General features: G+C 54.8%; 2 protein-coding genes and 1 long non-coding RNA gene across 11 annotated transcripts in view; 2 read left to right on the top strand and 1 right to left on the bottom strand.

The window, feature by feature from the left end:
* On the top strand, nt 1-7,594 carry Cnn2 (calponin 2). Its single transcript, XM_020175097.2, has 7 exons — nt 1-142; nt 3,486-3,607; nt 4,266-4,332; nt 4,427-4,564; nt 5,507-5,623; nt 5,763-5,909; nt 6,397-7,594. The coding sequence occupies exons 1-7, from the start codon at nt 80-82 to the stop codon at nt 6,661-6,663; spliced, it is 921 nt and encodes a 306-aa protein (XP_020030686.1). The 5' UTR covers nt 1-79; the 3' UTR covers nt 6,664-7,594.
* LOC141416850 (uncharacterized) lies at nt 2,856-9,648 on the bottom strand. The gene is made up of 2 exons (XR_012441423.1): nt 9,549-9,648; nt 2,856-4,886 (listed from the first exon to the last, which is right to left on the bottom strand). It is a non-coding gene; the product is annotated as an uncharacterized lncRNA (long non-coding RNA).
* Nucleotides 7,739-12,570, top strand: part of Abca7 (ATP binding cassette subfamily A member 7) — a 19,898-nt gene continuing 15,066 nt past the window's right edge. For 6 of the 9 annotated variants that reach the window (XM_020175094.2, XM_074054496.1, XM_074054497.1 and 3 more), the window contains exons 1-11: nt 7,739-8,816; nt 9,891-9,963; nt 10,050-10,143; nt 10,307-10,448; nt 10,543-10,655; nt 10,777-10,853; nt 11,161-11,241; nt 11,411-11,621; nt 11,703-11,842; nt 12,100-12,216; nt 12,381-12,548. In XM_020175094.2, coding sequence (XP_020030683.1) covers nt 9,898-9,963; nt 10,050-10,143; nt 10,307-10,448; nt 10,543-10,655; nt 10,777-10,853; nt 11,161-11,241; nt 11,411-11,621; nt 11,703-11,842; nt 12,100-12,216; nt 12,381-12,548 — 1,209 coding nt within the window. In that variant the 5' untranslated portion in view covers nt 7,739-8,816; nt 9,891-9,897. Of the gene's footprint in view, nt 8,817-8,844; nt 8,957-9,890; nt 9,964-10,049; nt 10,144-10,306; nt 10,449-10,542; nt 10,656-10,776; nt 10,854-11,160; nt 11,242-11,410; nt 11,622-11,702; nt 11,843-12,099; nt 12,217-12,380; nt 12,549-12,570 lie in introns of those variants that run through there. The other 3 variants (XM_074054493.1, XM_074054494.1, XM_074054492.1) reach the window with 3 other exon arrangements.

Genomic DNA, 12,570 nt, shown 5'->3' on the forward strand with positions numbered 1-12,570 from the left:
CCCGCGTCCCCGTCCGCCCGCCCGTCCCGCCCGCGGTTCCTCGGGCTCGGTCCGGTCCCGCGCCGCCTTCCCGCCAGCCATGAGCTCCACGCAGTTCAACAAGGGGCCGTCGTACGGGCTCTCGGCCGAGGTCAAGAACCGGGTGAGTGGGCGCCGGGGCCCCGCGGGCCGCCGTCCGCGTGCTCGGACCCGTGCAGCAGCCCGGCGACGTCGGGAGGGTCGCCCGCCGGCTGGGGCGAGGGTAGCCCTGCTTTTCCCTGACACTTGCATGATTTAGGGGCTCCGCGGAGCTCTGGCAAATCAGGGGAGCCGTGAGGTCCGGGGAGAGGGACCCCCCATCTCCCCAGCATCCAGGAGCAGCCAGATCTGACCGTCCCCAGCCCTGCCCCCCCAGATCGAAGCCCCCCGGCCCACTCCTGACTCTGCGTCCCTCCAGGACTTCAAGGCCCGAGAATGCCCGGTGGGTCCCCTCCCCGTCACCTGGCCACACTTCCGCTTTTGGGGCCACAAGTTCAGGAGGGGAAGGGGGCGGGGCTGCGGCTTTCTGTGCAAGGCGTGGGCCCCCCAGGAATTTCCTGACCTCTCACACCTGGGAGGGGGCGCCGAGGAGGAAATTAGAGACAGGGCCCACCCAGGCAGTCAGATCTCATTCGGGTTTTTTGGGTTTTGTAGTTCTGGGGTTTGAACTCAGGGCTTTGCTCTGGCAAAGGCGCTCTACCACTTGAGCCACACCTCCTGCCCAAAGTCTTCCTGCACTAATTTAAAGGGATGGCAAAGAGGACCTCACAGCGTGATCCAAAAATGTGTGGGGTTTGTCATGGGAAACACAGGCTGGGGCCAGAGGGAGACACTTCTTGTCTGGCTCAGAGCGGGGCTGACACTTCTGCAGGGTCACACACAGGGAAGAGGGTTCTGATCCCAGACTGGAGGGGAGGAAAGGGCAAGGCCTGACAGTCTGGGGCCCTTTCAGTTGGATCCATGCATACACCTTCCAACCACCTGGGAATGTGGGCACACATGCTACAGCAGGGCAATGTGCCTGGGCATGCAGAGGACACCAAGATTGCAGTTGTCAGGTTCCCACGGCAGACAGGATGGAGGATTTCTACATCACATCTATGATGTAGAAGCCTCTCAGAGCCTTGGACAAGCCTTCACAAAAAAGGGAGGCTAAGGTCTACCAGCAAATCCTGGGCCCTGGGTGCCCCATTCAGTGCCCTGTTCCCCACTTTGGGGGACATCTGAACCTGCTAGAGGTAGGTTGAGGTCTCCTTTTGCACTGTGGCTCAGAGATTGCCCAGAGCCATACAGCTTGCTAGTGGCCCAGCTAGAACTGAAGCTCCATCCGGATGGAGCACCTTATGGCCCTTGGTTTCTGTGGGGAGTCTGGACATCTCCCTGTGGGCAGAAGTGAGGGAGCACATTTGAGGGTGGGGCACCCTTGCAGAGATGGGGCAAGGGAACAGGGCAGTCCCTGCTCTGATGGGTGATATCAGCCCTCGGTTTACCAGGCTGGATAATGGGCATGGCACCAACATCTTGCTTGTGTCACACTCTAGAGGAAAGTCCCTGAGACCTCTCTCTCGGCCTGACCCGTGCCTCAGTTTACTCCCTAACTGGCTCATGTCCAGCTCTCTCAGAGCAGCCATACAGTGCAATCCTGGCTGAGGGTCTAGGCCCCTTGGAACAGCTGGTCCCGATTTACCCAGGGAGGCAACCCAGCGCATTCCTTCTCCCCACAAACTGCCAGGAATGCGCTGAAGGCCATGGGCAGCTGGAGGGAGGTGGCCACAGTAGGCGGGGCCAGGCCAGGCGCCTTTGCCCTGGTCCTTGGCCCCCTGGAGGGATGTGGCGCAGCTGGGCCAGGAATGTGTGACATCCCTACCAGCCTGACTGCTTCACACTCCTCTCCCAAGGCCCCTGGGTGTGACCCCTGCCCCACCCTTTCTCATTCCTGCTGGACAAAGCTGTATGGGCATTGCTGGTGTGGGAACCTGGGATCGGGTTAGCAGCGGCCTCCTACTGCCTTTGTCTCCCTGCCTGGCCCTAATCCCATGGATTTAGGGTTTATAGGCAGGAATCAGAATGGGCTCATGTCAAGAAAGCTTTATGCAAATCATTCTAAATGGAGATGGGGAAACTGAGGCTCAGAAGGCTCACAGTCATCTGGGGAGCTGGGCAAAGGAACTGGCCTGCAAAGAGCAGTTCTTTGCTTTTGTGGTCCTCTGGGGAGAGGAGAGGAGAAGAGAAGAAAGGGGCCGGTTCTCCAGCCCCAAGCTGGATGTTACAGCCTGGCTGAGGGCCAGGGACTGGTTTCTTTTTGCCTCCCTGAGAGCCACCCTAGAATGATGGTGCCCACCTCTACACCTGCCCAGGTCCCTCCGACTCCTGGGGACTGGCCTGCCCCAACCAGCTTTCTCTGGGTCTGAGGCTGCCGTGGGGCAGGTGGGTGTGCAAAGTGGGTGTGCATTTGGGAGGGACCTGGAGCCCTGTTGAGCCAGCTGCAAGCTGATGGTGAGGCTTATGGAGGAGCCATCATGTAATGACAGAGGTAAACTCTAGAAGAAATATAAAGCAGGCTGGGAGGCAGGCATGCAGGGGGCTATCATAGCCAGTGTGGTCAGGGAAGGGAAGGACCATCTACACCTGGATTGAAGGGAGGGACCAAGCCATGGCAATATCTTAGTCAGCAGGGATAGTCTGTGCAAAGGCGCTGAGGCAGGAACCAGTGTGGCTAGTTCCAGGAACAGAAGTTTGGCAGTTCCTCAATAAGCTGAACATAGAATCGCCATGTGACCTGCAGTTCCACTCCGTGGTATACACCCAGGAGGATGAAAACAGCCAAACAAAACCTGTACACAGCATCTACTTCAGCTCTATTCACAACAGTCAAAAGTGTCCACGGATGGACGAATGGGCACTCACAGGGTGGCCATCCACACATGGGAGCATCACTCAGCCATGAACAGGATCAAAGTTCTGACACATTACAATATGGTGGAGGAACCTAGAGGACGTTGCACTCAGTGAGAGAAGCAGAAAGCCCCACCATGTGTGACTGCACTGCTAGAAAATGTCCTGAATAGGCAAATCCAGAGACAGGAAGTGGACTTGTAGGTGCCGGGTGATGGTCTGATGGACAGGGTTTCCTTTAGGGTGGTGGCACGTTGAACTAGACACAGATGGTGGTTGCACAGCATTGTGAATTGTGCACTTTGCAGTGCTTAGTGTGGTGAATGTCACTTGTAACATCACAAGCAGCTGGGCAGGCCAGGGGCTCAGATCCTGCTGCCAGGTTCGGTGAATTGGATCTGGTTGTCTTCAGTGAGAGTTCTGAATGTGTCAGGCTTGGGTGAGGTGGGAAGTTGGGTGAGGTGAGGACTCCATGTCTCTTTTTCTTTGTAGTCTCTCTGGCCTCACTCCATCAGGAGGTTTCTGCAGGTGTGCCCTTGGTCCAGCTCATTCCTGTGCCCTCTGTTTTTCAGCTCCTGTCCAAGTATGATCCCCACAAGGAGGCTGAGCTCCGCAGCTGGATCGAGGGACTCACAGGCCTGTCCATTGGCCCCGACTTCCAGAAGGGTCTGAAGGATGGGGTTATCTTATGCACGTGAGTGTGCGTGCACACACATGCATCACTACAACAAGTGCTCTGCCCAGAGGATGGCACACTACACGTGCTGTTGGAAGCTTGCTTACTTCTCACTAACTGTTGCACCTTACTTGTTCTTTTCTCTTGTCTTATGGCTTTGTCTAGAACCCTGGCAGTAAGCATCACAGAAGAGCTGGTAAAGCTGCTGGAGGGCTTTCCTTTTTGCGTGCTATTACACTATCACACAGACGTTCCTTTTTTTTTTTTTTTTTGGTGATATTGGGGTTTGAACTCAGGGCCTACACCTTGAGTCACTCTACCAGTCCTTTTTTTGTGAAGGTTTTTTTTCAAGATAGGATCTCACAAACTATTTGCCCAGACTGGCTTCGAACTGCAATTTTCCTGATCTCTGCCTCCCAGACATTCCATTTAGAAAATGCACATTAAAAACTCCTCAAAATCATTGGTTTCACATCATATTCTAGCACCAGTAGTTTGAAAGCTTGGCTTTCTTGATGGATGAAGACTACTTCACAAGAAAGGAAACTGAGGCTGGGGAAAGGCAGCGAGGTTGCCCAGGAAGGCATGAGCTTGACTGAAGGCAAGACTGGTCTCTGAGGCTTCCCTGATGTTAATGGACATTCATGTTTTGTCTCCACCCCTTATGTCCTCACAGACTCATGAACAAGCTGCAGCCAGGCTCTGTCCCCAAGATCAACCGCTCCATGCAGAACTGGCACCAGGTGAGTGGTGGTGGGTGGAGGATGGGACTGGGGTCCTGGTTAACAAATGGATAGACTGACATCCACTTACTGCCCTTCCCCTGCCTCCACCCAGCTAGAAAACCTCTCCAACTTCATCAAAGCCATGGTCAGCTATGGCATGAACCCTGTGGACCTGTTTGAGGCCAACGACCTGTTCGAGAGTGGGAACATGACGCAGGTGCAGGTGTCTCTTCTTGCGCTGGCAGGCAAGGTGAGGCCCAGTGCCAGAATCACCCAGCAAGGCGGGTGTTGATGTGGACAGGTTCTTCATTTCTTTTTTATTTTTTTGCAGTGCTGGGGCTTGAACTCTGGGCTTCTACCTTGAGCCTTTTTGTGTGTGTGTGTGTGTGTGTGTGTGTGTGTGATGGTTTTTTTTGAGATAGGGTCTCATGGAACCATTTGCCTGGGCTGGCTTTGAACCACAATCCTCCTGATCTCTGCCTCCTGAGTAGCTAGGATTATAGGCATGAGCCTGGCTAAGTTCTTCATTTCTTTGTGTGCAAATACTTCTGACACCCACATGGTGTTAGGTGCTGTGGACCAAGACAGACACGGGGAACCCTGTTAAGACTCACAGGCAGGAAACAAAGATGAGCAAATCATTTTTTATGCTTTATAAATATTCTATATATTGTGAAATGTCCCTTGAAGGAGAAAGGAGAATTAGATTGGTGCCTAGGCTCTGGTGACCCTCAAACTTAGATTGGGAGAATGGCTGGAACAGTGTTTGCGGTGGAGGGAACAGAAGGTCCTGGCTTGGAGTGTTGGAGGATGAAGAGGAGGAAAGGTTTATGTCAGGAAATTGTACCAGGCATGCTGTTTCCAGAATTTCCTTGACTGTCCTGTGGGGAGTGGGATGCCCAAAGGCCAGAGAGGAGGCAGGACAGACATCTGGGTGAGAAGTCATAGTAGTGACCTGGACAGGCCTGGATCGGGGTAGCTTGAGAGGTTGGGAAGAAGGAAGTGACGGAAGTTGGAAGAAAAGGTGAGGGTGTTCCCCCAAAATTGCTAGAGCAACTAGAAAGTGGAGGAGGCTGGGATGAAGGATGTCATGTCCCTGGCCCCATGCCTTCCCAGGTTGCACAGTCTGGGTCTAGATCAAAGGTCCCCCCACCATCCCACTCTTATCTTCCTGGCCCCTGTCACCCTTCAGGCCAAGACAAAGGGGTTGCACAGTGGTGTGGACATTGGAGTAAAGTATTCAGAGAAACAGCAGCGGAACTTTGATGACGCCACCATGAAGGCTGGCCAGTGTGTCATTGGGCTGCAGGTGGGTACCAGTCCCCTGTCCTCAAGGGTTCTCATGTGACACAGGTCCTCTACAGCCCTGTGGGGGGACCCTTACCTTCCAGGAAGCATCTACAGCCTGGCAGGGGGCAGCCTGATCTCTCCCACCCACCTTCCCACAGATGGGCACCAACAAATGTGCCAGCCAATCTGGCATGACGGCCTATGGGACCAGGCGGCATCTCTATGACCCCAAGAACCACATCCTGCCACCTATGGACCACTCCACCATCAGCCTCCAGATGGGAACAAACAAGTGTGCCAGCCAGGTGAGCCCCATCTAGGTACCCAGGCCCCAACTTTCACCCCTACCACCTTGCCATGTCTGTCCCCAGAGATATTTGGATTTCCCTACTGCTTATGTCTCTGCCTTGGATTTTGCTCTCAGCTCTGTTTCTACCTTGTTGTGTGAACCTGGGAAAATGAGGATCCCATTCTTGTGTCTTAGTTTCCCTTTCACGATTACCCAGAGGTCCACCCAATTCTGATATATTCAGATTCTGGGATTCTCAGTTCCCGGCCAGATTGTGTCCGGGTGGTGGTTTTGGAGCCCTCAGATCCCCAGGACCCCTCAGCCTTAGCCAGAGGAGCTACTTGGTTGGCATGGAAAGAGTGGAACAATTTCTGGTTTCGAGTGATCAGGATTGAGCCAAGATGGCTTGGAATGGCTCGTAGGGACTTTGCCCCAAGAATGCTAAGTAGCATAGGAGTTGGGGACATTTCCCTGCACCCTGACGCCCTTTCCTCCCTCTCTAGGTGGGCATGACTGCTCCAGGGACCCGGAGGCACATCTATGACACCAAGCTGGGGACCGACAAGTGTGACAACTCCTCCATGTCCCTGCAGATGGGCTACACACAGGGAGCCAACCAGAGTGGCCAGGTCTTTGGCCTGGGGCGGCAGATATATGACCCCAAGTATTGCCCACAAGGCCCAACCGACGGGGCTCCACTGGGTGCCACCGACTGCCCTGGGGAGGGCTCAGAGTATCCCTCCTATTACCAGGAGGAGGCCGGCTACTGAAGCCCCAGGGGTGCCGACTCCCTACCTCAGCACCCCATTTGGATTCGTGGGTTTTGTCTTTTTTTTTTTTTTTTTAAAACAATCATGTTCAATGCTACCTGCAGAGGGTCTGGAGGTCTGGGGGTGGCTAGGTGGGATGAAGATCAGGAGGCTTCTGGGGCCGCTTTTTCTCACCCTGAACTCCCTCTCTTAGCAGGACTGAGCCACTGGTAGGGGCGGTGGGATGGGGAACCCTGTCTGACAAGGCAGGCAGCAAATTTCCCAGCAGCCTATGGGGCCCAGTTCTGGGCAGGGAAGGACCAAGGCAGCAGACCAGCCCCAGATGGTTTCTGGTTTCTTCATCTCTTTCCCATCAGTTTGTGGTTTCTGTACCACAGAAGTTTCAAGCAGTTTTCAAGAATCAAAAAAATTCTCTCTCTCTCTCTCTCTCTCTCTCTCTCTTTCCTTTTTAGGGGAATAGGGTGGCAATGGTAGAGGGGAATGCCACTGCCCTAAAGTATTTTGAAGACTGGATTTCTCTAGGACCCTCAGAATGACAGCCCTGACCCCTCCCAGTGGTCCAGTGGGGAAACTTAAGCCCAGATCACACAATAGAGTTCTAAGTGGCTGAGGCAAAGCCAGACATCTGGGTCTGGCAGAATGGCTCGAGCGGTAGAATGCCTGACTAATAAAGCTTGAAGTCCTGAGTTCAAACCCCAGTACCAAGAAAGAAAGAAATTTTAAAAAGCCATACATCTCTCCACATCTGTCCCCTCCCTTGGGCCCTCAGTGAGTTTTAAAAACCTATGCCTGGCCAGCTCTACTACTCTACCCACACTGTCCCCTCCAAGTACTGCTTGTGAGCTGGCACCTGGGGCCCCTAGACCTTGAGATAATGTGAAATACCAAGTGTGGACCAAAAGTAATAATAATAAAAAATCTTTTTAGAGAAGGTGCCTGCCTGAGACAGCTGGAGGCCGGGACGATGATAGTGGTAGGGGGGCTTGTAGGGACTGAAGGAGGGGCAAAGGGAAGCCTTGTGAGTAGCGTTGGGAAGGGGAGAAATGGGTCCAAAAGTCACAGGTGAGTGGGATGGAGGATGACTCGTGGAGCTGGGCGCTGGTGACTCATGCCTGTAATCCTAACGACTAAGGAGGCAAAGGCCGGAAGGATTGTGGTTCAAAGCTAGCTCAGGCAAATAGTTCGTGAGACCCCTATCCATCACAAAAAAAGGGATGGAGTAGCTCAAGGTGTAGGCCCTGAGTTCAACCCCCAGCACCGCAAAAAGAGTGATTTGCAGAGCCAGCTTTCTCACCTGCTCTGTCAGCTCCAGCTCAGCCCTACGCCACCCGGCAGCCTCCAAGCTCCTGCTCCTGGTTTCTCCCAGTCTGGAGATCTCTCCCTGGCAAGCTCCTTTCTCCGTAGAGCGCCCTCCCCCCCCTTACCAACTAGCACCCTTCCCAGGCCCTTCCGAGCTGTGGCTCAACACATCCTTCATCCTCACCACGATCTTGAGAAACATGTCTATTTTCCACAGCGGGAAGCATTCGGAGTTTTCCCTCAAAATCGGGGCAACTGTTATGACTAACAGAATGTTGGGGGCCCCGCGCTCTTCTGCTATCACCCGGACCACTGTAGGACCCTAGGAATGTTTGTCGAGTGAATGGAGAAAGATTAAGATCGAGCTTCTATTTTACAGACAGATAAAGGGAATCCCAGTTTTGGATTCTGTCTAGGACCCTGGTCCCAGGGGAATACGGGACAGAGGGGTCTCCGGCAACGGGGGGACTTAAAGTATTGCAGGAAGTTATGCAACGTGAGGAGACAGCCAAGTTCCCCACAGTCCGGCCGGCTTGTCCCGAAGCCGGTCCCCGTGGGGAGAACTGGGCACAGTGTCACCCCAAGGTGATGCAGCAAGAAGCGTGCGGACCCTTTAAGAAACCCCGGCACCGCTAGCCCGCTGTGATCCCGCTTCCTCTCTGGGCGGTTCTGAGTGGCGGTTACGAGGGCCAATAGTCAAAGCCGAGGGCGGAGCGCACTCGGGCGCGGCCACCAGCACCTAGTTGCGAAGGGCGGTCATCTGCCGCGCCCCACCGGAGCTCCTCTTAAAGGGGCCACCCTCCCCGACCGCTGTCGGGCGGACAGAAGGTGGCAAGAACTGGGGAGCCGGAACGGTGAGAGGGACACGGAGGGGGAGGAAGGCTCGAGACTCAAAAACACGAGATTGGGGGTTGGGGGTGAGAGGAGACAAGTTCTCTGGGAATTAGGGCTGCTGATCGAGCCTCGACACTCTCTCATCCTTCTTGTCCTTCCCGTGAGTATAAGGGGGCTGCTGAATTAACCATTAATTCTCAAAGGGGGAGGTAGGCATCTGGTCACTTGAGAGGGCCTTTGCCAAGAAGCACCTACAGCACCTCTCCCGCTGGAATTTCCCCAAGCCGCTCCCATTTAAATGAGGCCGTCTTCCTGTAAATCGAACCCCCCTAAATCGCACTTATAATATAATCCCGGAGGAAAAGCCAGGGTCATAGACCCACATGGGTGGGTTGACCTTTGGCAACTTCCTACTCCTCTAGGAGCCTCAGTTTCTTTATCTGTATAATGAACTAGGCCATAGCTGGACAGTTCCAAGAAAAGGATGGGATCAGGAATCACTGGTTCCAGGAGTCTGTGCCTGACTCATTTTCTGGATCTCGTGGTTCTTCTGAACTATCAATAATACAGGAGGGGCCAACAGAACTGGGACGCTGCCTCAGAGAGACCACCCGTCTCCCTGAGCCTCATTTTCCGTGTCTGTAAGGTGGAGTGACAGTGTAATTCTGCCAGCCAGTCGTATAACACGTTCCCCACAGTAAATATTCGTTCCTGTTATCACTGTGGTACAGCTGGGCAAATGGAACACTTACCCGGGTCAGGGAAGAGTCGGGGACCAGCATCTGGTGATAAAAACATTAAGTTGAGGCTCTACCCCCTAATGATTAGAGGATGGTCTTCAAAACCCCAGCCTTCCGCACTGCAGGAAGCGAGAGCCCTGGCAACCAATCGGCTGCGGGGATGACTACGGGCAGGGCTCCTATTGGTCTACTTCATGGTCGATGAGAATTTCTTTCTCATCTCTGAAGGAGCTTCCCAGACCCCTGCGCGGTAGGATGGACAGAGGGATGAGGTTCAGAGAGAGGCAGGGAGTGGCTTGCAGCACATCCTCAGCCTGATCTTGTCCTGACCCCTCCATTCTACCCTATGTTCAGTGTCATCATGGCCTTCTGGACACAGCTGATGTTGCTGCTTTGGAAGAATTTCATGTATCGCAGGAGACAGCCGGTAATACTAGAATGTGCAGGTCAGGGAAGGGTTGGCTGTAGATGTGCCTAGGTGCACCATGATCTCCTGCCTGCTCTGCCCTCTAGATCCAGCTCCTTGTAGAATTGTTGTGGCCCCTCTTCCTCTTCTTCATCCTTGTGGCTGTTCGCCACTCCCACCCTCCACTGGAGCACCATGAATGTAAGTCCCCCGGGGACCAGAAGGGGACAATAGGTCATTCTGTCCACAGGGACCCCTCCACACCCCATGAGTGGCGGCTAATACCTGGCACTGGGGGAAGCACTCTGGTGCTGGAGGTTCGCACATGGGTGGGGACCAATGCAGAACTGGTGTCTTCTCACAGGCCACTTCCCCAACAAGCCACTGCCCTCAGCAGGTACACTGCCGTGGCTCCAGGGCCTCATTTGCAATGTGAACAACTCCTGCTTCCCCCAGATGACACCTGGAGAGAAGCCAGGACTACTGAGCAACTTCAAGGACTCCCTGTGAGCAAGGGCAGTGGAAAGAGCCAGGCCAGCTGCTTGGGGCTCATGAGAGCACCGGCTGGAGCCCCTGCCTCCTGTGATTCTCTTTCTTCAGAGTCTCCCGGCTCCTAGCTGATGCCCTCACTGTGCTGGGGAGCCCGAGTGCTAACAGGACGATGGCAGCACTGGGGAAGCTGATGCCCGTGTTGAGGACCGCCCGCAGCAGAGGTGAGGAGGCTGGGATGCACTGAGCCTCAACTTGCTTGACTGTGAAATGGATATGGGTGGGGGTGGGCATCTCAAGCCAAGGTTTGCCTCACTCTGTGCTTCCATGCATTTCTCCCCCCAGCCTGGCCCCCACAGAGTGACTGGCGACAGGAGCAACCCTCGATGACCACTGAGTTTCTGGGAACGCTTCTGGAAGAGGTGAGGTGGGGCCAGACTGACCCTTGAGGACACTACCCACAGGAAGCCCCAGCCTGGCTCCTGCTGGGGTCTGATTCCACCTTCTAGGCTGTCTCTGGCACCTGGAGTGGTATCCCTTGTCCTCTCTGTGCCCAGACAGGGAGTGTCTGGCATGGCGGTGAATGAGTCCTTGCACCTCTTGGGGCCTCAGTTTTCCTGCTTGTAAAGTGGGAACAATGAGGGTATGGACCACCTGAAAACTTGACAGAACACTTGATCTCTAGTGAGCCCTCCATCAAGTTCACGGTTGCTCTTGTCATCTCCTCAGGAATCGTTGGCATGGGTGCTGGGCCAAGCCCAGGAGTCCATGAGCAGCTTTGTGGAGGCTGCTCAAGATCTAGTCAAGGAGGTGAGAAACCCCATCCATTCCCCTCCCCATGAAGCAATAAGGGCAGGCTGCCCAGGTGGGAAGGTGACAGGGAGAAGATGCTTCTGGCTGGATCCCTGCCCTGGTTAAGTCTCAAAGGTGGGAGGCTGCAGAGGGAAGGTTGCCAGCACCCTCCATTGACCTCTTTTAGTTCCTGGCACTGCCCAGTCTGGTGGCGCTTCGGACTCTGCTGCAGAGACCCCAAGGAACAGGTGACCCTCTGCAGCTGCTGTCAGAAGTCCTTTGCAGTGCCAAGGGGCCTAGCAGCCCTGGCGGTCTCTCCCTCAACTGGTATGAGGCCAGCCAACTGAAGGAGTTGGTGGGCCCAGAGCCTGCACCAGCCTTGCCTGTTGATGGCTTGAGTGAGTGACTGACCTCGGTTTCCCCACCTGGAAAGTGGGGTGGTGGACAGGGAACAGGATCTCATGATGTCCCAATCCCAGGCCCTGCCTGCTCTAAGCTGATGGGGTCTCTGGACAACCACCCACTGTCCCACCTGCTGTGGAGGCGCCTGAAGCCACTGATCCACGGAAAACTTCTGTTCACACCTGACACCAATTTTACCCGGCAGCTTATGGCCCAGGTGAGGGTGCCAGATACTGGGGCAGGAGAGAAATGGCAGAGCCCACCCAGTATCCTCAATCAAGGTGGGACAAGGCCATGCCCCAGAGTCATGAAAACTGCACAAAGAAGGAAGTGTCCTGCAAATGTCAGGGAGACCAGGGTGTAAAGGCTCAGAAGCACAGATGGGCAAGGCCAGGGGAAGTGCAGAGGTCCTCAGAGGATGGTGGTGGTGAATGGGCAGGACCTGGATTGATCTTGTGGCCTGCCCCACTGCAGGTGAACCGGACCTTCGAGGAGCTGGCTCTGCTGAGGGACATCCAGGAGGTCTGGGGGGTGCTGGGACCTCAGCTCTTTGCCTTCATGAACAACAGTGTGAATGTGGCCATGCTGCAGGTATATATACTAGGATGGAGGTTCAGTACTTGGGAGGAGGTTGGGGGAGTCCATTCTGAGCCAGGGCTGGAAGTAAGAAGTAGGACTCAAGGCAAGAAGGGAAGATGAGCCCTGGTGGATGAACAGGGGGCCTGAGAGATCCCTCCTCACCGGACACTCCCCAGAGGCTCCTGGAAATGCAGAACAAAGGGAACAGGAGGCCAGGATCTGGAGACCCGGACCAGATAGAGGCAGTCAAATCCTTTCTGGACCCCAGCAGAGGAGGCTACAGCTGGCGGGAGGCCCATGCTGATGTGGAGCGCCTGGTGGGCACACTGGGCCAAGTGATGGAGGTGAGGGGTTTTTCACTTGGGG

This window comes from Castor canadensis, chromosome 14 (genome assembly GCF_047511655.1).
Source record: "Castor canadensis chromosome 14, mCasCan1.hap1v2, whole genome shotgun sequence".
NCBI lineage: Eukaryota > Metazoa > Chordata > Mammalia > Rodentia > Castoridae > Castor > Castor canadensis.

Excerpts from the sequence above, each read along its gene's own strand:
- Cnn2 (XM_020175097.2), top strand. The coding sequence starts at position 80 with ATGAGCTCCACGCAGTTCAACAAGGGGCCGTCGTACGGGCTCTCGGCC. Across the intron at positions 4,333-4,426 it reads CCATGCAGAACTGGCACCAG|CTAGAAAACCTCTCCAACTT; the intron begins GTGAGTGGTGGT and ends GCCTCCACCCAG. Across the intron at positions 5,624-5,762 it reads AGTGTGTCATTGGGCTGCAG|ATGGGCACCAACAAATGTGC; the intron begins GTGGGTACCAGT and ends ACCTTCCCACAG.